This window comes from Centropristis striata, chromosome 3 (assembly GCF_030273125.1).
Source record: "Centropristis striata isolate RG_2023a ecotype Rhode Island chromosome 3, C.striata_1.0, whole genome shotgun sequence".
Classification (NCBI taxonomy): Eukaryota; Metazoa; Chordata; class Actinopteri; order Perciformes; family Serranidae; genus Centropristis; species Centropristis striata.
This window is the reverse complement of record NC_081519.1, coordinates 19,454,011-19,481,470: the sequence shown is the minus strand read 5'-3', so window position 1 is coordinate 19,481,470 and position 27,460 is coordinate 19,454,011. Positions and strand designations below refer to the sequence as shown.

The window sequence follows — 27,460 nt, the reverse complement described above, 5'->3', positions numbered from 1 at the left end:
TATTGATATCAGAAGTTAATGTTTTGGTTTTGGAAGACAGCATATTAAATTGTGAATGTTAATGAATTGGAAAAGTTACTTTCCAAACATAAAAAGAACTTCCCAAAATAATGCCAACTTCCAAAACCAATAGAGTACTGCCACTTGTGCAAAGACACTTTTACTGAAAATTATGGTAAAATTAATTCCAAAAAAATACATATTAATGATGAAAAAACTGCAATGTACGTAAACGGAAGAAATATTCCTATTAGGTTTGCAACAATGACTGAGAGTTCCCAAAGTCAAAATTGGAATGGCAAAGAAAGAAACACAATAATGACAAAAAAAACTGCAATGTAATTAATTGGATAAAATATCCATGTCCAATTTGGAACAATAAAGGAGAACTCCCAAAATCAATACTACATAATACACAATGACAAAGGTTTCATATTGATATCAGAAGTTAATGTCTTGGTTTTGGAAGTCGCATATTAATTTGGGAATGTGAATGAGCTGGAAATGTAACTTTCCAAACATTAAAAAAAGATTCCCGAAATCATGCCAACTTCCAAAACCAATACAGTACTGCCACCTACGCAAAGACAAGTTTACTGATAATTATGATGAAATGAACTGCAAAAAAAGAAACACAATATTGACAAAAAAAACCTGCAATGTACTTAATTGGATAACATATTCCTGTCCAGTTTGGAACAATGAATGAAAACTTCCAAAATCCATATGACATAATGCACAATGACAAAGGTTTCATGTTGATATCAGAAGTTAATGTCTTGGTTTTGGAAGATAGCATATTAAAATGGGAATGTTAATGAATTGGAAAAGTTACTTTCCAAACATAAAAAGAACTTCCCAAAATAATGCCAACTTCCAAAACCAATAGAGTACTGCCACTTGTGCAAAGACACTTTTACTGAAAATTATGGTAAAATGAATTCCAAAAAAATACATAATAATGATGAAAAAATTGCAATGTACGTAAACGGAAGAAATATTCCTATTAGGTCTGGAACAATGACTGAGAATTCCCAAAGTCAAAATTGGAATTGCAAAGAAAGAAACAAACACAGTAATGACAAAAAAAACTGCAATGTAATTAATTGGATAAAATATCCATGTCCAATTTGGAACAATAAAGGAGAACTCCCAAAATCAATACTACATAATACACAATGACAAAGGTTTCATATTGATATCAGAAGTTAATGTTTTGGTTTTGGAAGACAGCATATTAAAATGGGAATGTTAATGAATTGGAAAAGTTACTTTCCAAACATAAAAAGAACTTCCCAAAATAATGCCAACTTCCAAAACCAATAGAGTACTGCCACTTGTGCAAAGACACGTTTACTGAAGATTATGGTAAAATGAACTGCAAAAAAATACATAATAATGACGAAAAAACTGCAATGTACGTAAACGGAAGAAATATTCCTATTAGGTCTGGAACAATGACTGAGAATTCCCAAAGTCAAAATTGGAATTGCAAAGAAAGAAACACAATAATGACAAAAAAAACTGCAATGTAATTAATTGGATAAAATATCCATGTCCAATTTGGAACAATAATTGAGAACTCCCAAAATCAATACTTCATAATACACAATGACAAAGGTTTCATATTGATATCAGAAGTTAATGTCTTGGTTTTGGAAGTCGCATATTAATTTGGGAAATTGAATGAGCTGGAAATGTAACTTTCCAAATATTAAAAAAAACTTCCCAAAATAATGCCAACTTCCAAAACCAATACAGTACTGCCACTTACGCAAAGACAAGTTTACTGATAATTATGATGAAATGAACTGCAAAAAAAGAAACACAATATTGACAAAAAAAACCTGCAATGTACTTAATTGGATAAAACATCCATGTCCAGTTTGGAACAATGAATGAAAACTTCCAAAATCCATATGACATAATGCACAATGACAAAGGTTTCATATTGATATCAGAAGTTAATGTCTTGGTTTTGGAAGACAGCATATTAAAATGGGAATGTTAATGAATTGGAAAAGTTACTTTCCAAACGTAAAAATAACTTCCTAAAATAATGCCAACTTCCAAAACCAATAGAGTACTGCCACCTGCGCAAAGACACGTTTACTGATCATTATGGTAAAATGAACTGTAAAGAAATACATAATAATGATGAAAAAACTGCAATGTACGTAAACAGAAGAAATGTTCCTGTCAAGTTTGGAACAATGACTGAGAATTCCCAAAGTGAAAATAGGAACTGCAATAAAATGCACAATAATAAACAAAAAAACTGCAATGTAATTAATTGGATAAAATATCCATGTCCAATTTGGAACAATAAATGAGAACTCCCAAAATCAATACTACATAATGCACAATGACAAAGGTTTCATATTGATATCAGAAGTTAATGTTTTGGTTTTGGAAGACAGCATATTAAAATGGGAATTTTAATGAATAGGAAAAGTTACTTTCCAAACATAAAAAGAACTTCCCAAAATAATGCCAACTTCTAAAACCAATAGAGTACTGCCACTTGTGCAAAGACATGTTTACTGATCATTATGGGAAAATGTACTGCAAAAAAATACATAATAATGACGAAAAAACTTCAATGTACGTAAACGGAAGAAATATTCCTATTAGGTCTGGAACAATGACTGAGAATTCCCAAAGTCAAAATTGGAATTGCAAAGAAAGAAACACAATAATGACAAAAAAAACTGCAATGTAATTAATTGGATAAAATATCCATGTCCAATTTGGAACAATAAATGAGAACTCCCAAAATCAATACTACATAATACACAATGACAAAGGTTTCATATTGATATCAGAAGTTAATATCTTGGTTTTGGAAGTCGCATATTAATTTGGGAATGTGAATGAGCTGGAAATGTAACTTTCCAAACATTAAAAAAAACTTCCCAAAATAATGCCAACTTCCAAAACCAATACAGTACTGCCACTTACGCAAAGACAAGTTTACTGATAATTATGATGAAATGAACTGCAAAAAAAGAAACACAATATTGATAAAAAGTTGCAATGCAACCTGCAATGTACTTAATTGGATAAAATATTCCTGTCCAGTTTGGAACAATGAATGAAAACTTCCAAAATCCATATGACATAATGCACAATGACAAAGGTTTCATATTGATATCAGAAGTTAATGTCTTGGTTTTGGAAGACAGCATATTAAAATGGGAATTTTAATGAATTGGAAAAGTTACTTTCCAAACGTAAAAAGAACTTCCCAAAATAATGCCAACTTCCAAAACCAATAGAGTACTGCCACCTGCGCAAAGACACGCTTACTGATAATTATGGTAAAATGAACTGTAAAGAAATACATAATAATGATGAAAAAACTGCAGTGTACGTAAACAGAAGAAATATTCCTGTCAAGTTTGGAACAATGACTGAGAATTCCCAAAGTGAAAATAGGAACTGCAAAAAAAATGCACAATGATAAACAAAAAAAACTGCAATGTAGTTAATTGGATAAAATATCCACGTCCAATTTGGAGCAATAAATGAGAACTCCCAAAATCAATACGACATAATACACAATGACAAAGGTTTCATATTGATATCAGAAGTTAATGTTTTGGTTTTGGAAGACAGCATATTAAATTGTGAATGTTAATGAATTGGAAAAGTTACTTTCCAAACATAAAAAGAACTTCCCAAAATAATGCCAACTTCCAAAACCAATAGAGTACTGCCACTTGTGCAAAGACACTTTTACTGAAAATTATGGTAAAATGAATTCCAAAAAAATACATAATAATGATGAAAAAACTGCAATGTATGTAAACGGAAGATATATTCCTATTAGGTTTGCAACAATGACTGAGAGTTCCCAAAGTCAAAATTGGAATGGCAAAGAAAGAAACACAATAATGACAAAAAAAACTGCAATGTAATTAATTGGATAAAATATCCATGTCCAATTTGGAACAATAAAGGAGAACTCCCAAAATCAATACTACATAATACACAATGACAAAGGTTTCATATTGATATCAGAAGTTAATGTCTTGGTTTTGGAAGTCGCATATTAATTTGGGAATGTGAATGAGCTGGAATTGTAACTTTCCAAACATTAAAAAAAGATTCCCGAAATCATGCCAACTTCCAAAACCAATACAGTACTGCCACTTACGCAAAGACAAGTTTACTGATAATTATGATGAAATGAACTGCAAAAAAAGAAACACAATATTGACAAAAAAAACCTGAAATGTACTTAATTGGATAACATATTCCTGTCCCGTTTGGAACAATGAATGAAAACTTCCAAAATCCATATGACATAATGCACAATGACAAAGGTTTCATGTTGATATCAGAAGTTAATGTCTTGGTTTTGGAAGATAGCATATTAAAATGGGAATGTTAATGAATTGGAAAAGTTACTTTCCAAACATAAAAAGAACTTCCCAAAATAATGCCAACTTCCAAAACCAATAGAGTACTGCCACTTGTGCAAAGACACTTTTACTGAAAATTACGGTAAAATGAATTCCAAAAAAATACATAATAATGATGAAAAAATTGCAATGTACGTAAACGGAAGAAATATTCCTATTAGGTCCGGAACAATGACCGAGAATTCCCAAAGTCAAAATTGGAATTGCAAAGAAAGAAACAAACACAGTAATGACAAAAAAAACTGCAATGTAATTAATTGGATAAAATATCCATGTCCAATTTGGAACAATAAATGAGAACTCCCAAAATCAATACTACATAATACACAATGACAAAGGTTTCATATTGATATCAGAAGTTAATGTTTTGGTTTTGGAAGACAGCATATTAAAATGGGAATGTTAATGAATTGGAAAAGTTACTTTCCAAACATAAAAAGAACTTCCCAAAATAATGCCAACTTCCAAAACCAATAGAGTACTGCCACTTGTGCAAAGACACGTTTACTGAAGATTATGGTAAAATGAACTGCAAAAAAATACATAATAATGACGAAAAAACTGCAATGTACGTAAACGGAAGAAATATTCCTATTAGGTCTGGAACAATGACTGAGAATTCCCAAAGTCAAAATTGGAATTGCAAAGAAAGAAACACAATAATGACAAAAAAAACTGCAATGTAATTAATTGGATAAAATATCCATGTCCAATTTGGAACAATAATTGAGAACTCCCAAAATCAATACTTCATAATACACAATGACAAAGGTTTCATATTGATATCAGAAGTTAATGTCTTGGTTTTGGAAGTCGCATATTAATTTGGGAAATTGAATGAGCTGGAAATGTAACTTTCCAAATATTAAAAAAAACTTCCCAAAATAATGCCAACTTCCAAAACCAATACAGTACTGCCACTTACGCAAAGACAAGTTTACTGATAATTATGATGAAATGAACTGCAAAAAAAGAAACACAATATTGACAAAAAAAACCTGCAATGTACTTAATTGGATAAAACATCCATGTCCAGTTTGGAACAATGAATGAAAACTTCCAAAATCCATATGACATAATGCACAATGACAAAGGTTTCATATTGATATCAGAAGTTAATGTCTTGGTTTTGGAAGACAGCATATTAAAATGGGAATGTTAATGAATTGGAAAAGTTACTTTCCAAACCTAAAAATAACTTCCCAAAATAATGCCAACTTCCAAAACCAATAGAGTACTGCCACCTGCGCAAAGACACGTTTACTGATCATTATGGTAAAATGAACTGTAAAGAAATACATAATAATGATGAAAAAACTGCAATGTACGTAAACAGAAGAAATGTTCCTGTCAAGTTTGGAACAATGACTGAGAATTCCCAAAGTGAAAATAGGAACTGCAATAAAATGCACAATAATAAACAAAAAAACTGCAATGTAATTAATTGGATAAAATATCCATGTCCAATTTGGAACAATAAATGAGAACTCCCAAAATCAATACTACATAATGCACAATGACAAAGGTTTCATATCAATATCAGAAGTTAATGTTTTGGTTTTGGAAGTCATATTAAGCATATTAAATTGTGAATGTTAATGAATTGGAAAAGTTACTTTCCAAACATAAAAAGAACTTCCCAAAATAATGCCAACTTCCAAAACCAACACAGTACTGCCACTTGCGCAAAGACAAGTTTACTGATAATTATGGTAAAATTAACTGCAAAAATTACATAATGACTAAAAAAAACTGCAATATACTTAATTGGATAAAATATTCCTGTCTAATTTGGAACAATAAATGAGAACTCCCAAAATCATTACTACATAATACACAATGACAGAGGTTTCAAATTGATATCACAAGTTAATGTCTTGGTTTTGGAAGACAGCATATTAAAATGGGAATGTTAATGAATTGGAAAAGTTACTTTCCAATCATAAAAAGAACTTCCCAAAAAAATGCCAACTTCCAAAACCAACACAGTACTGCCACTTAAGCAAAGACACGTTTACTGATCATTATGGTAAAATGAACTGTAAAGAAATACATAATAATGATGAAAAAACTGCAATGTACGTAAACGGAAAATATATTCCTGTCAGTTTTGAACAATGAATGAGAACTTCTAATGTCAATATGACATAATGCACAATGACAAAGGTTTCATATTGATATCAGAAGTTAATGTTTTGGTTGTGGAAGCTAATATGTGATTTGGGAATGTGAATGAGCTGGAAATGTATATTTCCAAAAATAAAATAAAATTCCCAAAATAATGCCAACTTCCAAAAGCAATACAGTACTGCCAAAAATGACCAAAAAAAGACACAAAATGACCAGAAAAAGACACAAAATTACATTTAAAAAAAACCCAAATGAGAAGCAAAATGATCACATAAAAAAACACGGAAGAAAACACAAAATGACCAAAAAAGACACATAATGACTAAAAAAGACACAAAGAAAGACACAAAATGAGCAAAAAGGACACAAAATAACCAGAAAAGACACAAAATGACCAAATAAAGACACAAAATAACAAAAAAAGACATAATAAATGACAAAAAATGACCAAAAGAGACACAAAATGACTCACAAAGACACAAATGACTATAAAAGCCACAAAATGACCAAAAAAGACACAAAAAGACACAAAATTACAAAAAAAAAGACACAAAATGACCAAAAAAGGTAAAATGACCAAAAAAGACACAAGAAAGACACAAAAAGACACAAAATAACCAAAAAAGACACAAGAAAGACACAAGAAGACACAAAATAACCAAAAAAGACACAAAATGAGCAAAAAAAGACACAAAATGACATAAAAAGAAACAAATGAGAAGCAAAATGACCAAAAAAAAAACACAGAAAAAAATACAAAATGACTAAAAAAGACACAAATTGACCAAATAAAGGAACAAAATAACTAAAATAGACAACAAAAGATACAAAAAAGACACAAAAAAGATGCAAAATGACCAAAAAAGACACAAAATGACTAAAAAAGACACAAATGACTAAAAAAAGAATCAAAATGACCAAAAAAGAAACAAATGAGAAGCAAAATTACCACAGAAGACGCAAAATGACAAAAAAAGACACAATGACACAAAATGACCAAAAAAGACACAAGACACAAAATAACCCAAAAAAACACAAAATTTGCAAAAGAAGACACAAAATGACATAAAAAGAAACAAATTAGAAACAAAATTACCAAAAAAAAAACATAAAAGAAAACACAAAATGACTAAAAAAGACACAAAATGACCAAATAAAGACACAAAATAACTAAAATAGACATAATAAAAGACACAAAATGACCAAAAGAGACACAAAATGACTCACAAAGACACAAAATGACTATAAAAGCCACAAAATGACCAAAAAAGACACAAAAAGACACAAAATTACAAAAAAAGACACAAAATGACCAAAAAAGATAAAATGACAAAAAAGACACAAATGACTAAAAAAAGACACAAATGACTAAAAAAAGACACAAGACACAAAATCAGTAAAGACACAAAATGACCAAAAAAGAAACAAGACACAGAATGAGTAAAAAAGACAAAAAGACACAAAATGACTAAAGACACAAAATGACCAAAAAAGAAACAAGTGAGGAGACAAAATGACCATAAGACACAGGAAAGACACACAAAAAAGACACAAAATGAGTGCAAAAAAAACACAAAATGAGCAAAAAAAGACAAAAAGACACAAAATGACCAAAAAATAAACAAGTGAGGAAACAAAATTACCAAATAAGACAAAGGAAAGACATAAAAAAAGACACAAAATGAGTAAAAAAGACACAAAAAGACCAAAAAAGACACAAAATTACACAAATGAGTAAAAAAAGACACAAAATGAGTAAAAAAAAAGACACAAATGACTAAAAAAAGACACAAGACACAAAATGAGTAAAAAAGACAAAAAGACACAAATTACTAAAAAAAGACACAAATGACTAAAAAAAAGACACAAGACACAAAATGAGTAAAAAAGACAAAAAGACACAAAATGACTAAAGACACAAAATGACCAAAAAAGAAACAAGTGAGGAGACAAAATGACCATAAGACACAGGAAAGACACACAAAAAAGACACAAAATGAGTGGAAAAAAAGACACAAAATGAGCAAAAAAAGACAAAAAGACACAAAATGACCAAAAAATAAACAAGTGAGGAAACAAAATTACCAAATAAGACAAAGGAAAGACATAAAAAAAGACACAAAATGAGTAAAAAAGACACAAAAAGACCAAAAAAGACACAAAATGACACAAATGAGTAAAAAAAGACACAAAATTAGTAAAAAAAAAAAAAAGACACAAAATGAGCAAAAAAAGACAAAAAGACACAAAATGACTAAAAACACAAAATGACCAAAAGAGAAACAAGTTAGGAGACAAAATGACCAAATAAGACAAAGGAAAGACACAAAAAAGACACAAAATGAGTGAAAAAAAAGACACAAAATGAGCAAAAAAGACACAAAATGACAAAAATGAGTAAAAAAAAAAAAAGACACACAATGAGCAAAAAAAGACACAAAATGAGTAAAAAAAGACACAAAATGAGCAAAAAAAGACAAAAAGACACTAAATGACCATAAGACACAGGAAAGACACACAAAAAAGACACAAAATGAGTGAAAAAAAAGACACAAAATGAGCAAAAAAAGGCAAAAAGACACAAAATGACCAAAAAATAAACAAGTGAGGAAACAAAATTACCAAATAAGACACAGGAAAGACATAAAAAAAGACACAAAATGAGTAAAAAAGACACAAAATGACCAAAAAAGACACAAAATGACACAAATAAATAAAAAAAAGACACAAAATGAGCAAAAAAAGACACAAAATGAGTTAAAAAAAGACACAAAATGAGCAAAAAAAGACAAAAAGACACAAAATGACTAAAAACACAAAATGACCAAAAAAGAAACAAGTGAGGAGACAAAATCACCAAATAAGACACAGGAAAGACACACAAAAAAGACACAAAATGACACAAAATGAGTGAAAAAAAAGACACAAAATGACACAAATGAGTAAAAAAAAAAAAGACACAAAAAAAGACACAAAATGAGTAAAAAAAGACACAAAATGAGCAAAAAAGAAACAAGTGAGGAGACAAAATGACCAAATAAGACACAGGAAAGACACAAAAAAAACACAAAATGAGTGAAAAAAAGACACAAAATGAGCAAAAAAAGTCAAAAACACACAAAATGACCAAAAAATAAACAAGTGAGGAGACAAAATGACCAAATAAGACACAGGAAAGACACAAAGAAAGACACAAAAAAAGGACACAAAATAACCAAAAAAGACACAAATTGAGCAAAAGAAGACACAAAATGACATAAAAAGAAACAAATGAGGAACAAGGAAGGTGTCAGACCCTAAAATGTGTAACCTGATTTAACTTTAAGTTAACTGATGTTAACTTTTTGGCACCAATGAAGAAAGACACAGACTGTAAACTGTAACATCCTTGGCTTAAATTGGGCCAGAACCTTTGTAGATTGTCTTTCTGCTGGATTTCCTATTACTAAATATTTATACTTGTGCAAAATGCAAAATATATTAATATGCAAAATTTGAAAAGCAATGAAATCATTTTTTACTCTACTGTACTTTCAAATAAGAAGACCAAGACCAACTAAGAAGGTAATAATCTCAAAAGCATCACAGGAATACAAAGAAGGGTCTGCATTGACCCGAACCACAAACAAATACAGAAAAAAATAAGACTTCCTATATCTTAAAACAATTAAGGATAAAAACTTACCTTTTCAATACTTACCTTGAAAACCTTGCCAGTGATGTATCTACCAGTTGTTGACTCTTTCCCATTTTTACGGCAGGTGCTCACTTCTTCCTCCCTGTCGATACCTCGTGTCCATTCATACAGCAAAAAGCAGCTCTGTCCTCCTCCTTGTGGTCCAGTCCCACTGTGTTTCACCTCTGAAGTCTGTGTCTTGCTCTGTGTGGAAGCCAACTGAAGCGTGTCACACGGAATTCTAGAACAGTGATGCAATAAAGCCTTAGAATTGTGCTGTGAATTCTGTGACACACACACACACACACACACACACACACACACACACACACACACACACACACACACACACACACACACAATATTATGGTTATACCAGGAGTTACTGGTATACCAGTGCCTCAGTCTGTTACTTTGTGTTATTGTGCGGTTTGGGTGTTTCAAATAGTTCAGATTTAGCAATTCCTGTGTTCTGCAAAGTAAATTAAGTTTTTTGTCAAAGAAGTCTGGTGACTTTAAAGAGAGTTTCGCGACAAAGAAAGCACTGAACCCAAAACCACGAAGCAGAGTGTCCAAAAACAAAGTTTTTTTTAATGCAGCAAACAACTTAGGCAGTAAATAAAAAGCTAACTAACTAATGCTACCTATACACCAGAAGACTTTGAAAAGATTTGTAGACTCCTGGAAAACTATAGGCTCACACCTGCTCACACCTAAAGACAAGAGTTTAGAGTTTTTAGTCTCAGACTGAGATTTTATACAGACTGAATCTTGCAGGGTAACTATTTACAAGACTACAACTAAATTATTTTAGCATTTTTCCCCCATCATGCTCTTAGTAAACAGCTACAAAATAGAGGAGAAGCAGCTTTTGGCTCCAGCTGCTCTAGTGTGTGCAGTGGTTTGTGTTGAAAAAAAAAACAACAACAAAAAGAAGAGTAGAAGACACCACAAAATGCCCCCTCACAAAGCTGAAATAGGGTTTCTGTTTTTCTGACATAAAAATTTGACTATTTTACAGTAAAAATAGATATAATGAAAAATAAAAGAAAGAAAAATTTAGAAATGAATTAATGATATACATTTATGTTCTATTTAATTATAATTTGTTTAGTTGAATAATTACATTTATCAGCTCTATCAACTTTCATTTAGTTAATCATACATTAATCATCAATTATTTATCTATGTATACATTTATATATTTTAACTGGGTCTCCTTAATGTTCTCTTTAACAGCACCCCCAAAAATCCCACTTGTGGCCGTAAATATATGACATCACTAGATTTTTATTTAGGACTGAGCTTACTAGCATTATTGTCGCAAACCCAAACCCAAGACTAGGAAGACTGATATGAGTAAAACTCCTAGATTTACTAAAGACTTTTTTTAGTTTTGAGCCTATTCATTACTTATTTATGTATACATTTATTTATAGATTTTAACTGGGTCTGCTTACTGTTCTCTTTACTACGAAACAGCGCCCCCAAAAATCCCGCTTGTGGCCGTAAATATATTACATCTCTATATTTTTATTTAGGATTGAGCTTACTAACATTATTGTGATGTTCCTTTTTCCTGTCGAAGTGGTTTTACTGTCCGGTCTGGAACCGGGGACCTTTCCTCTGCTCATCTATTGGTTGTTGATTGTGTTACGTCACTACGACTTGCGATCATATCAAACACGTTTGATATGATCGCAAACCAAAGACTAGGAAAAGACTGATAAGAAACAGCGCCGATTACTACCTTACACTTAACGATCGAGATGACGGGAGCGTGCTGTGACTCCAGTAAGACTCCTAGATTTACTAAAGACTTTCAGTTTTTAGTCTGGGACTGTGAAAATCGTTTGGTGTAAGCCCAGCATTTGGCCGCTTGCAGACTGCAGCCAAATCTGATTCAAATCAGATTCCTACTCAAATCGGATTTTTAGGGCTGACAGTCCACACTGTTTTTAGCAAGTGTCCAAATCGGATATGGCTCTGTTCGGACTGGGCCACATTATTGACTGGTCTGACAGTTAGTAGTAACGGCGTCTGACGGCGTCTGGCCAATATACTGAGGTCACCTTTGTATATTGGCCTTATCACTGTCCAGTAGAGGTGCAGAACATCTCAGACACACCAGGGAAGAAACCGAGCGGATGGACGCCCCCGTCGGGCTGCATGAGTTGGGCGCGGCTGCCGGTGGACACCTTGTCTCCGCGCTACGCGTTCCGCGTAGAGTGACATCACGGAAAGTCAAAACCGATCTGAGTGTTTGGAGCGGTTCAGACTGAGACGCATCTGTCCAAATGCGATTTGAAACTACCTCCCAAAGGTGGTTTCGATCCGGTCTGCAAAAATTGGATTTCATGTGATTTGTGACTGTTCAGACTTCAAAAGAGCCATCCAGTTCCAATCTGGATGGGCTAAAAATCGGATTTTGGCTGGCAGTCTGAACAAGGCCTTAGTGACAGGCAGATGAACAGGTGGTAAACAAAAACAAAAACAGTCCCTAAGCAGGTGATCCCGTTACAGAGAGTAATATGACAGTTCTTCCCGTTAAAGCTTAGGTATACTTAAATTGATATTTAGTTATTTAGGTGGCTAAAATACATTTATCCGCTGCTCTTGTCTCTGGTTCTCCAAACTGTGGGTGTGCTAACCAAAGTCTACTGTAGGAAATACACTAATTATGGATAATTACCACATATAACCCTATTTCAAAATATCCGTACCATCCCTTTAAGGTCTCTCAGTCAATATGGGGCTCTTCTTTTGCTTAACTTAAATAGAAAAAGTGTGACAAAGCTGTAGGCACTATTCCATGCTTGTCTATATGCTTTACCATGCATCTGCTTGTCAAACTCATCAGATAATCCTACTCTAACTTTTAACACTGTGCAGGGATTGTCTATTACTCTCCCCAAAACTTCCTGAACACAGGAAAATTGAAATAAAAGAGAAAATACAGGCAAAGGGCAGGGTCTCTGCAGATACAGAAACCACTTCACACTTGTTCTGGGTCAAGTGATGATTGAGAGGTATTATTTTTGTACGAGTTTATACATTTTTTTCAATTATTTTATTAAAGGAAAATCATGCATAATATACCTTTAAACATACATTTCCCTTATTATACTCAGGTAAAATGTTCAATGTTGGACCTTTACTTGAGTATGTTTATAGCGGAGTTAAGATTGGAAATTGTCCTCCTCCACTGGTGGGGTTGGTGGCCGTTACTAACCCCATCTTTAATTCCATTATCCAATAGATTGTCCAATGAGAATTGTACACCCTCTATGTTCACTAAAGCCCCGTGTGTTTGAATTTTGTTTTTGATTTGTTTTTTTTAAACTTTATTAAAGCAACATGGTGCAATACAAGAAAATACACCAACAAAACGCTGTCAGGGGGTTTCAACAATACAGAGGCAAGCTTTCATATAAAATCATTGTAAAGTGTACATACATTTTTATAGCTTTCATGTTGGTAGATTTCTTAATAGACTTACTATATTGTTTGGTTTCATTTTCAAAGACAAGAAAGAGAGGTTTATGATTAACGTAACAACATTTATGGATATGCCATTTGGCTAACAGTATCATGAGATTGATGATATAGTATTGCTTTTCTTTTGCAAAAGGAAAGTCAGTGAAACCAAACAGTATATGTTCAAAGCACAGGGACAAATGAGGTTCAATCGAAAAAGAAATCTTGAAGACACAGTAGTGTTGAAACAGTCTGTTTCCTCAGAGGTTGCAGAGTACTCCAGTACCATTTTCACTTGTAATTTTGCTGTCTTTGAGCTAAGTCACCGGACTCACTTGCATTAAGTCTACTAAAAGTCTAAAAACATAAAGTGATCATCTGGCAGCCAGATTCTGCTATCATTGTGCGCGCTCCCGTGAGGATCATGCACTTCTGGGCAGGCACGCAGCACTAGCAACATCAGAGGATCACATGATATGACAAAGCAGCTCGCTACTTCCTGTGTAGACTGCTAGCCGATTCACATCCAGACGGCCGCAGAGACTGCGACTACCGTGTCATCCAAGATGCTGGCCCTCATAAACAGGCTTTTGGACTGGTTCAGGTCCCTCTTTTGGAAAGAGGAGATGGAGCTTACGTTGGTGGGACTTCAGTACTCTGGAAAAACCACATTCGTCAATGTGATTGCAGTAAGTAGCTAGCAAACAAGCAGTGTCAGTGTGGGCCCAGGCACCTGGGAGAGGTTGTGGACGAAGGCTTCTTTGAATGTGTTGGAAATTGAAATTAAGCTACAATATGTTTATGTTATTGTTCCAGACTTTCAAGGCTATGTTGGTGCATTCAAAATATCTCATATTGCTGTGTTACTAAAACTGGAAACGGTTTCACTCAGTTGTTGTTTGGTTAGCTCGAGTGACCAAGTTCTTGGTATGACTGTGCGCTTCCTTATGAAACCGGTCATGTGGACGGAGTTGTCAGTGCTTTGTAATAACTACCGGTGTGTCAACATCAACGATAAGTTGCCAAAACTGGCCGCAAGTTGACTTTGTAAACAGTCTGTCATGTATACGTCATCTAGCTAGCATGAGTTGAAGCAGACGAGGCCTGGGGCCATGATAACAGCAGGCTGTCAGCTGTCTGTATTAGAATAGATGATAAGTATAGGTAGATATGCATTGAATATGCTATTGTATGCTAAACCTACATGACAGTTCATTATTGCTGTTGGTTCCTGTTCATGCGTCCTCCCCTCCTTCCTTATAGCACGTCGTCATATAGCTAGCACTGTTAATGTTAAAACTAGTTATGCTGCTTTCCCTCTGTTTGTTTTATGTCTAGCTTGTTTGGCCTGTCACCTCCTTGTGTGGGTGTTTTTACAATGTGTTATGTAGGCCAGTGTTGTTTATGTCTGTGTTCCTAGGTGATAGACCACACTGTAGTAAGGTTGCAGGCCACAGTACTGTACGCTCTCCACCTCCTGCATTCATTTCAGGAATTCACAATATTTCCGGGTCTGCTGAGGTCATGTCAGGTGATCTGTAAGTAGGTTTGAACAAAGCTGCTTTCTCCCTCACTTTGCAAATATTTTGGACTGGGCCCATGGTGTAAATGAGCCATACCAATTGGCTATTAAAGTCATTTAGCACAGACGTTTTAAAAGTGGGAGGCAGTTTCAGGAGAGGTTCAGTGAATGGAAGTGAAAAAATATTACATCAGTTAACAAGATCGCATGAAATACGACTGTGATTTGCTCGAAGTGATAGTTTAGAGATACAGTAGTTTGGGGGAAATTTACTGTGTTCCTGCTTTTCCAGAGTGAGAAACTATAAATGGCTTAGAACAGACCTTTATTCAGCATTTGGTGTAGACACACAGCAATATCAGGCTATCTTGGCTTAATTGTTGAGTGTCTATTGGATCAAATAACGTAACCATGATCATATAGTCATCCATGAATTGAGCAGTAGTAAGTTTGCTAAGGGTTGGGTTAGGGTGCACTTTTTCCCAAGCTTTGTTTCAAGTGAGGCTCACAGTCGGAGACTTTTAACCCCCCCTGATTTCTCTTTCAAAGATTTTCAGTCAAAGCAGGTTACATCGGCTTTACGTTTAGGATAAATGTCTTGTATGGCATGATTAAGCCTGTTGCATTTTTGGTTAGAGAAAGTTTGAGTGGAAGCTAATATATGCTGATGCACTGATGCCATCATCTCAACATGATTCATAGAGTTAAAGGAACTTCAAGTAGGTAAAAATGACCATTTTAATCAAATAATTTCTCAGCAGTATGATTCACATTTGCCAGGTTTTTCATGTGACTTCTGAATAACATGAAACCATACTGACTTCATTACATGTAAACAAGATTTATTTGGTGATGCAGAGACAGAAGATCAAAGAGATGAATTAGAAGCATGTGGACATTTGTAATAATGTGTCACCCATTGATATTTCAGTGTCTATTTGCAGTACTCACTAACATGTTGCCTTTTGTCTTGCATTTGTCTTGTACAGTCAGGCCAGTTCAGTGAAGACATGATTCCCACAGTCGGTTTCAACATGCGGAAGGTCACTAAAGGCAATGTGACAATAAAGGTAAGCTAACCAACAAACTGTCCAGCTGGATGCTTTGCTTGAATTCTGGACCAGTGCCAGCCCACAGCTGCACCCCAGAGCAGTAATGGTGCACTAACTGGTTTATGAAAGGAACAAACTGCTGCATAGACTTTTGTCTTTTTTTATGACTGTATTGTGATTGTGTGCTTTCTCACCCCAGATATGGGACATAGGGGGACAGCCTCGCTTCAGAAGCATGTGGGAGCGCTACTGTAGAGGAGTCAATGCTATTGTGTAAGTTTGTGGACACTATAAAGTACTTCAGTGTCAGTGTTTTGTTTCTTTTTGTGAACACAAATGTGCAATACCGAAGGTCGCTGAAGTCCGGGAAAGCTGAACTGAAAATATACAAACTATTCAAATAATTTGTTGGTTGATTAAGTGGGCTGAATAATGCTTTTTTAAGATAATTTGCATTGGCAAGTGCTCTCACAAGGCCAATTGTATTTTTATTATTTATTTTTATTATAGTATTCCGCTGAACCAAAACCACAAAAGCTTTTGTTAAATGCACTAAAAACTTTTTACTGTATTTTTCTTTTCTTTAGTTTTTTAAAATTATTATTTCAATTATTTTTATTTATTTATTAATTTTAAAGATACACATCAGAGTGAGTGCAGATCTGCTTAGACAAACAGAGACAATGCACACAATAAGTGTCAAAAATGTTGATGCAAGTACAGCAATTTTGTGTCTTATTTGTTATTACTAAATTGTTTTAATTAATCAGATTTTTTAAAAAGGAAATAACACAAGATGGTATCAGCATTATCTATCAGCCATCAGTCCCCCTGCTTTCTTTGTATCTGCATCAGCCATTAAAAAAACCCACATTGGTCGACCACTTAATCGTTCCATTATAATTTGAAGAATTTAAATATTTAGTTTTCCATTTTTAGTATAACCAAAGTCGGTAAGTTGTATTTTGTTTTCACCCCTGTTGCAGTTACATGGTGGATGCAGCGGACCGAGAGAAGATAGAAGCTTCCAGAAATGAACTGCACAACCTTTTAGACAAACCACAGCTACAAGGAATTCCTGTAAGAGGACACTTGTGGTTTTTGTCCCCAAAGCTCATGATGTCACAGCCTCACCTTGGTTCATCACATTGATTTTTAAGGGTCACAAACTGTGGTCACCAGCAGGGATTAAACTCATAATTAGTAATCACTGCAACTGATAGGCTGCAGTGACTCAGGCTTAATGAAACACAAAGTGGTCATTTGAGCCCAAGCCAGGATTTTTTAATGAGTTTTCAATTTCTAAGCTGACAGGATAATTGCTGGACAGAGTCTGACTTGCTAAATCGATAGGCTTCCAACTGCTGTGACTTGACACCACACACACAGACAGTTTATTTTTTCCTAACAGTAAGGATTCTGTGATCGATGTAGTACATGGTTGATAGAAATCCTTTAAGTTGTGTGATCACACTGTCAGATAATGCTGATACATTGCCCTGCTGGATATTGATCAGTCCTTTCTCTCTTTTTTTTCACCTTTCAGGTTCTAGTACTGGGCAACAAACGAGACCTACCCGGGGCACTTGATGAGAAGCAGCTCATTGAAAAAATGTAAGCCACGCAAGACTGCGTATTTTTATTTATTATCCCGCACAGACAAAACTAGTGCATGAAAAGTCAGTGTAAGGAGTACTATGCGAGTCTCAGTGGTGATCCAAAAAAATCAGATGTGTCCAATACATCTAATTATACACTGTATTACCAAAACTATCTAGTTACCTGTGTTTAATCTAAAATGCTGAAACTGGGAAAAGCCTTTCCATAAGAATGGGAACACCGTGGCACGTCCCTACACACTTGGAACCATTCTTTGTTGCTTTTCCATTGGAAAAAGTTGTGGATTGTAGCTTGTACTTTTTTTTAATATTATCTCAGGCAAAGTTCCAAGCAAGCTAAAAGCTGTAGTTAATTGTTGCAGACCACTGACTGGCAAGAGAAGATTCACTTGCATAAAATCCTGCACAAACCCACTATTTTAACCTCCTATTCACTAGAATATTCCTCAAGAAAATTGCTTTTTTAAAATACTTCCTAATAAGACATTGTTTGCATAACATATGAGTGGTTTATGGAGTCTTCAAGCTGAAAATCTTGTGTTGTCAAAACAGTATAACATCCATATCTTCTATAAATAGATGATCATAAAATACTGCTTTTTTTTGTAAGTACACAATGCATAACTCCAACCTGTGAAACTTTCTGGATTTGGGAGTTACACATCTAAGACTATCATTAGTGACTGCAATTTATTAATTTGACCCCGATTTTTTTTTTTTTTTTTTTTTTAAATGGTAGCCCACAAAACCACGGTGTGGTCAATTGATGTAATATATATGTAATGTAATATGTTCCTCAGTTTGGTTGCCAATAAAGGAATCCAGCGAGAGAAAACACTGTGCTTATGTTTGTGTTGTGTTGAAGATGATGTCACAGTGTTTTTTGGGGGATCACAATGACGATCAGCTGTGAATCCTGCCTACATTGAGAAATTTGTTCTGAGCCGTGGCATACAAGGGAGATGCATCAATTGACCGAATCAGAGGAACAGGGAAGAGATAGAAAGGAAAAAACTTCAATAATCCAATGCAATCATTTTTTAACTGTATTGTCTTAGTTATAAAACCGCTCCCCTTTTTGACAGCTTTTTGCTGCATATACATGGCAAAATGCACTGTATGGAAGAGAGCTCCAGTGAGTTCTGACATTGAGTTTGGAAGAATACACAGATATGCTAAGCTTCTAAGCGAACAAATCTGTTATCTCCCCACTGTTTTATTAGCAAACTAGAAAAGGTACTCAAAGAGTGCAGACCTCAAACAAGGCATGCCCTTTCTCATAGTAGCCGTGTTTCCATTAAAGTCAAATCGAATTTTGAAGCGAATTTATGAAATGTTGCATCAAAGAAAAATATGAATTAGGGATGTTTCCATCAACTGGTTTAGAGCGAATAAATGAAGCTGCATGAACGTACTTTGGTCAGAAGATGGCAGTGTAATGTATTGCTGTAGGCTAATACGCCAGTAAACAGTAGAAGAGATCATGCGAGAAGGGAACAAAATGATTAAAAATAGGTTGATAATCGGACAACTTTGGCCACTGGTGAGAGAAAATATGTCTTCAGGAATTAGATTAAATTGGGCAACTTATAATTGTTCTATCATGTCAGAGTGAAAACAGCTAATCAGTCATGTGAGTTAAATGTTCGCTCCGTCAGAATTTGGAAAAAGCTTTTCCATCAAGCTTTTTTCATGCAAATCTTCAAAATGCAGAGAGGAATTTTTTTGATGGAAGTAGTGTTCACATTTAGACCTGAAGGCACATGAGCACTGGATATGATTGTTCCGATTATTCCAACACACATGAATGCAGTACAAATGCCCAATCTTTCAGTGTTATTGAAAGGGAAAAATAATTTGGGTCTATGCTCCGGATTTAAAGGGTTTCTTGCCTCATGCTGCACACCCTTCAAGTTTCATGAAAATTGGCCTAGTAGGTTTTCTTTATTCCTGCTGACAGACAGACAAACCGAAAGCATTACCTTCTCAGCAGAAGTAATAATAATTTACAAAACATCAACGCAGCAGTTTCTCATTTTTAGCCTGTGCCGACCATCGCTTTCACTGGTTAAAATTACAGATTTGTTTGATGGAAATATCGGATCGTCCAAAAACCTTGATCAAACATCCTCAATGTTGGTAGTGTTTTATATTTATTTCTTAAGATTCTTCATAATTTGTATTTAGAGCTCTCATGTGTCCTACTTTCCTTTTTCAGGAATCTATCTGCCATTCAGGACCGAGAGATCTGCTGCTATTCTGTCTCCTGCAAAGAGAAAGACAATATAGGTAAAGAGCACACAAAAGATTTAATATTTCTACATCTGTGTGGGCCTGCTGAGGTCATAAAAATGTCTTAATATCCCCCCACCCTCCATATAGATATCACGCTGCAGTGGCTCATCCAGCATTCAAAGTCACGAAGAAGCTGAAATTGAAGCCCCGCCCCCCTCCAGTCGCAGCTCTGGCCTAAGCCCCCTAACGGTCATGGGACCTCGACAGCCATCCTTTCCACTGCCTCTGTGAAGTAATCCAGCTATCTGCTCACTACCGTCACCACCTGCACCACCCAGTACACTACCATAGATGTGTAGCCCCTGTACAGCACTACCGCCACCCCAACTATCTGGAGTCTTGAGAAGTTGTTTCAGTACTGTGCTAGAAGGTGGATTGTCCACACCCATCATGCCTTATCACCGGTCATTACGGACATGCTCCGTGTCTCTTTTTTTTTTTTTTAGCTTCTGTTCCCTTTGACACAAGAATCTGATGACGCTAGTGTCCTGTTCCTCAGCTACACTATAATGAACCTCCTCTCATCCCACATTTAAACATCCGTTCTGTTGCTCGTCAACATTTGGTGTTTACATGACAAGGTTGTGATTGTAGTTTTTAACAGTTATTTGCCAAAATGATGATGGTAGCTTGTGCTAATACCTTCAATTCCTGATCAAATCTTCGCAATGTAGCCCGCATTTTATTTGCCGGCGTATGGAATTTTTTTATTAAGTGACTTAAGTCAAAGTTTACACAAGATGAATGGAAGGTAAGACTGTGAGTGGTTGTTGTGTCTGAGGCAAAATCCCATGATAGGTCAGCAGTTTTAAGTGCCTTCGGCTCAGTGAGTGTTTCAATCAGACGGTTATTGCCCAATGCGACTTTTAACCCACTATTATAAATAAACACTTGGTACAGACGCAGCATAAATCCCTTGATTACACTTAACACCACCTTTCGACAATCTCATTTTCTGTTTTGTAATCTCATAAACACATTATGATGTCTGAGAAAAGACAACGCTGTACTAACAATGATAAATGAGGAATGAAGTAATGGATGATGCGAGGTGAATGAGAAAATGTTACATTTAGTTTGGTTGTAAATTGAATGCTGCTTCACTTGTAGCCTGTTTATGTAGCTTGAAATGTACCTTTTTTCTTGCAGTTCTCAGGTTGTTAAAGGGTTTAAAAAGAATAATAATGTGTGAACACAGAATGGGTGTGCCCAAGTATCTGTTTCATAATCCCTATTTTGTTCGGGTTGGATAAAAGGAAGCCAGTGTTAGTCATGAGCTTATGGAGAACAGGAGACAGTCCATTAGTTCAAAGCATTTGGATGCTTGATGTCATCCACATGTTGCCACACCCTCGTCCGAACCCTGATGTCTTTTGTAGAAGCCTTAGCAGCCAAAGTCAGCGCTGTCTACTCTTAAAGCGATGTATTGATTGATGCGTCATTTCCTTCTAGCGACAAGACAATGATTTCTCACAGGTTTGATCACTGTATATTAATCTGCTCCTTGCTTGGCCAGTGCATCAATTAAATATTTTTTCTGCGTGAGTGTTGCCAGTAAAGAGCGAGTTATCCCTTCTGCTACAATGCTGTAATGTAGGCCTTGGTGGCTACTGCATTTCACTGTAATGTTTTCTACAAATCCATCACACACGCTCTGTTATCTCACATGTTGCTCTGTGTCTGTTGATCGTCGTAATCCTAAAAATGTGGATTGTTGGGACCACAGCAGCAGTGAGGGGCTGTAAAAATAAAAAAAATCGGGTGACTGTGTGGGAATTTGGGGAAAGCTTTGTTACCTGTGTAATAATATAGCCTATTTGCAATTTGTATGTGCATGTGCTGAACTTATTCACATTCAATTGCAGACTTTGTAAATAAGATTAGCATTTTTATTCCAATAAATGCTCCTGTAGATGTAATGCATTCTTTCCCTGTGATTGCTAATAAATTTGTTTTTATTTTTAAGGATTTCAAGTGTGGTATCCTTATTCTTTAAGCAGTTGTCAATTTAGTTTGTCCCCACTAGGTGGAAGCAGAGGACTTTGGAAAGATTATAGTGAAGAATGGGAGCTCAATGCAGACCGTAAACTGCAGTTTCACCTGAAGTTTTCTTTTGGTGCATCATAAACCTGCTTCCTCTTTTTTATATAGTGATTCTTGTAGGCCAGTGTTTCAGTGCAGGCATAATAAAGATTTAGAATAGCATTGAGCTCAGCTATTGTCACCATTGTCCCACTGGGTTCATACAAAGTGAGAAGTATGGAAAATTCTAAATTAAAGCCATTATGTTTTCAAGATTATAAATATGCTTGAAGTTAAATACTCTTTGGAACAATCAAGTGCCAGACCAAGCATTTTCCTACACAATCAACAACCAAAAATATTTTAATATTTGAAATAAAATAATCTTGTCATATTTGTTTGTCTCCTGTTTCTGAGTTAAACTAGCTAATCACTGCATAAATCCCCTGCTGTTACCTTGCTCTGGAAATGGCCAAGCATTAAATAATCATGATCAAAACATACAACCAGTTAATATAAACAGCTGGTTAAATAATTTGTCAATATATATTGGTTACTTGAATTGTATTCAAAAACCCTGCACACTTCAAATCACATACTTTTTCTTTTTACATTTAGTATATTCCCTTTGAAACCACATACTGTTGCATTAATTGTGCATACAATTGGGACATACTACTTCATCATAACACAGAGCTTGAACTTTGACCCTCTTGCTCATATATATTATGCAAAGACTTGTGGGTCAAAAGAGAAGTACTCAGATCTTAAACTTCAGTAAAAGTAGTAATATCACTCTGTTGCAAGTAAAAGTCCAGAACTGAAAATATGACTTCAGGAAAAGTACAAATATATAAGCATCAAAAAATACTTAGAAGTATCGGAAGACTAATAATGCAGAATGAACCATTTTGCATTAAATATTATTGGATTATAATTATTGATGAATTAATATGGTTATTGCTTTAATGTTGCAGCTGGTAAATGTAGGCTATTGTTTTAAATATTAAATCAATTAAATTTAAATAAAAATTATGAAAAGATATTTATATTTATTATGAACATTACATAGTGCTTTGGAGTTTGTTAATTTTCCCTGGAAACCAATAAAGCCTTATTGATATTATAATATATTTATTGATAGTTTTGTATTGTTAATCTGCATCTGCAAAGTAAATGTATCTGTCAGACAAATATAGCGAGGTTTAAAGAGACCCTAAATACCTCTGAGATGTACCTCAAATTTGTACTTGAGAAAAATCTACTTTCCATCGCTGCATACTGCAGAATGCGTCCAGATGCAGGACATCCTGCTAAATTTGGCATACTGCATTTGACATACTATGTACTACGACATATTAAATCCTTTTCTGGTATACTATGTTGTATTATGGTGGTATGGATATTGGTTTGCACAGTAGTTCTGACTTTAAATTTCACAGCACCTTTACCTACAAAGCACTTCATCAGGAGGTGCTCTTCAGGCAGCCGACAGGACATCGATCATTTCCCTGTGCAGGCTTTACTCTGTGCTGCCTTTGTGAATAGATGTGGTTCTGTATTTTCCATTAAGCAGCTATTGTTACTTTCAGATCCCATAATAGATGATTAACACCTCCTCAGTGTTTCTTGGCAGAAAAATGTCTATTATGCATAAAAATGTAACACTGTGCTAAGGAGAATTGTTAAGACAAGTGTAGGGAATGTGTCACATACTAGGGGGCAATAAAACAAGCCACGTTCTCACAGCTGGATCTGGCCAGAGCCGGCAGAGAGAGAAGGCCTGTGCTGTTAAAGCAAGAACACCTTAATTAATCTCATTGCTTAAACGCAGCATTTAATGAACAGCTGCTGCCATTTATTGTATACCAGCGCAGTAGTTAGAACACGTGGACAGATGTAGGTGTTATCCGATGAATTCCATGGGTCAGTGGAGGCTGTGGCGTGTGTGTCTGCATGGGACCTTCATATTTGTATGCATGTGTGTGGTTCACATTAGTAGCAACCGCGAAGGATTAAGTAGTGGTTACAAACCCGCCACAAGGATTTATATGAGGAGGTCACGGAGAAGACCCAAAGGCGTGACATACTATTAATGTAGTTACACTCCATTACCAATGGGCTCATTAGGTAATACAACGTGTTTTGCAACTACCACCTGTCACAACTCTGCTATTTGCATTTCTTAAGTGTCCAAACCCGTTAGTCAGCCCTATGAATGACCATTCATCACCAAATTTACACAGGCTGCTATAAACTGAATTATGGAATATTCGTCCAGACATGATTCACTCCCTCACAGCTTTTAGTCTATTTAATTGCTACAACCCTGAGCTCCATAAATTCTCTCTTGATGAATGTCGTCGATTATGAAAATGTAACTCAACTTTCAACGGGGCGCATAATTATATAATCATAAACACATTTACATAGGGCTATCTATCTATTTAGTATCTATTTAGCTTACTGTTTATAGAAAGCCTGCTGTCTAATGCATTTCAATAAATGAAGTTGCTGTTGCTTCATAGACTAGTTCACTTCTTTCTTTCCAGCAAACAGCCCAGGACAGTGTCACTCATCACTCACAAGCCTGCGCTTCATTTTTGCTTAATCTTCTGCTGTAACAAGCAACACATCACACCTAGTTTATGCAGCCTCATAATCATTTCTTTCATACAACCCATATTCCACAAAAAGTTGGGGTGCTGTGTAAAATAAAATAAAAAAACATTAATTCCTTATACTTAACCACTTATCCAGACTTGGGTTGCTGGGGGCTGGAGCCAATCCCAGCTGACATTGGGCGACAGGCGGGGTACACCCTGGACAGGTCGGCAGGCTATCACAGAGAAGACAACCATTCACGCTCTCATTCACTCCTATGGGCAATTTTGAGTCACCAATTAAACCTGTTGGACCTGTGACCTTCTGGCTGTGAGGCAAGAGTGCTAATCACCACACCACCATGTAGCCAAGCATAAAAACAAAAATTCTGAATTTTTTTAGGAATCCAGTTTTACATCCTGTGCAGAAATGTGCAGGGGGGGGGGGGAGGGAATCACCTTTTTATTTGTACATTCACCACCAGGACATGTTTTACTGTGATAAAGTGTTCATTGTTTGTCCTATCAAATATTCTTTTTAATAATGTATGATTTCATGTGTGCAAATGTGCTTATATTTCTGTCTTACGCCACCTTCAGGGACACATCTCTGACAAAACAGCATTAATTGGGGACAGCTTGTCCAATTGAGGACAAAAGCTGTGTCTTCAACTGGAAAAAGCTGATTTGGGGTCAGTGGTTAAGGTGATATCACAGGCTAGGGTCAGGAAAGTAATGGTTATGGTTCGGGGTGAGAATAAATCGTTGATTAAAGTTGGTAAAGTTGTTGTGTATATGTTATTCATGTTGTGTGGGTACATAAATCTCTTTAGACAGTTACAATGTGGGGACTTGCCTTCCTTATAGGGACAACATGCAAGTCCACATAGCGTAAATCATTAAATTCTGGGGTAAAGACTTGTATTATTTTTACAGTATGGTTAGATAAAAGTTAAGTTAGGGTCAGCTGATTAGGCAAGTAAGTAGTGGTTATGGGTATTGTAAGTCTCCAGGAAATGTATGTAAGTCTTCTCAAGTGATGAAAACACATGTGTGTGTGTGTGTGTGTGTGTGTGTGTTTGTGTGTGTGTGTGTGTGTGTGTGTGTGCGTGTGGTAGGTTTATTTATCACGCACACTGGGCACATTAGTAACTACTTTACTATCCCTATCAAGGCTGAAGCATCCCCACTCCCTTCCTCCTCTCTAAGTCCCTGTGTCATTATAAACTGTTTTATATCTTCCAGACAGCCCTGTGGTAGTATTTATTTAACTTCCAGCATTTAGACTTTAAGATCATGATATACAGCATTTACAGTGTACCCACAGAGCATCTCACTTAATCCCCCAAGCTGTGAACATGTGCTTCTCAATGTGAAGGTCATTCCATGTCTGATTTACCGCTGTATCAGTATGAGTTTTAACCAGCAAGATATTAAATTTAAAATTCAGCAGAGACTTACAAAGCGGATGCAGCGTGACTTGGTGGAATCTGAAATGAAGCATGGGTGGAGTTCCTCTTTCAACTGTGTTTTGATCAGTGTTTTAGTACAGATGTGCCAAATGAAAACAGTGATTCATATTGAGGACATGATTCCACATTGGCCCAAACAGTCAGTTGCTATTCACTGCTGTTTGTCAGTAACTCCTGTGTGTTCCTGTGACAGTGATGACATCAGCGTACCACTGTTTTTAGTGAGCTAACTGTGGGGTAATTTGTCCTGAGATCTTAAAGTCTCTGTTTTATGAGACGTAAATGAGTTGTTCCAAAGTTGTTAAACTATAGTTTTGGGGATTAGAGGTTTGAAGCCCCAGCATCAACAGTCATCTGCAAACACTTCATTCAGGTCCCTGTGTAGACCATGATTTGGCACTAATCACTATGTGTGGAATGTCACATGATTCTCACAGAGCTGCATGGCACATATCACCATCCTTTACTGCTCTACACCCTGTAAAAGACAGATGGTGAGATGCAAACACACCCTGTAATAACCCAGCTTAATAAGACTCCACAGACAAGTGCATTCCTCAACGTAGCTGCTTTTAAACAATATGATTTGACTGCTTTGTTTTTTCATCACATTGTGAGGCTTATTTATTTAAAATACATGCATGGATTTATTTATAAGACAATTAATAATTTGAAATTTGCTGACGGCAGCAGCAGTTACTGTTACTAATTGGTTGTTCCGCTACTTTGACCGAATCTGTGTTCAAAACCACTCCCTCATTCACTCATTCACTATTTTCTATATAATCAACACTAAATTTGCTGAAGGCTCTGGACACTGTTGGGCTGTCATGGTTGACACGCCTCTTCAGTGTCGCGTGGACGTCTGGGACTGTGCCAGTGGAGCGGGGTGGTGGTTCCCATTTTTAAAAAGGGGGACTGGAGGGTGTGTTCCAATTACTATGGAATCACACTTCTCAGCCTCCCTGGAAAAGTCTATGCCAGGGTGCTGGAAAGGAGGCTCCGGCCGATTGTCGAACCTCAGATTCAGGAGGAACAATGCGGCTTCTGTCCTGGCCGTGGGACAACGGACCAGCTCTTTACCCTTGCGAGACTTCTGGAGGGGTCCTGGGAGTTTGCTCATCCAGTCTACATGTGTTTTGTGGACTTGGAGAAGGCTTACGAC

The 27,460-nt window shown here is 35.6% G+C and overlaps 1 protein-coding gene across 1 annotated transcript; it reads left to right on the top strand.

The window, feature by feature from the left end:
- The first annotated feature begins 14,191 nt into the window (after positions 1-14,191).
- arl8bb (ADP-ribosylation factor-like 8Bb) lies at positions 14,192-22,167 on the top strand. The gene is made up of 7 exons (XM_059329864.1): positions 14,192-14,399; positions 16,222-16,302; positions 16,484-16,557; positions 17,271-17,364; positions 17,831-17,898; positions 20,122-20,192; positions 20,286-22,167. The coding sequence occupies exons 1-7, from the start codon at positions 14,277-14,279 to the stop codon at positions 20,333-20,335; spliced, it is 561 nt and encodes a 186-aa protein (XP_059185847.1). The 5' UTR covers positions 14,192-14,276; the 3' UTR covers positions 20,336-22,167.
- The last annotated feature ends 5,293 nt before the right edge of the window (positions 22,168-27,460 follow it).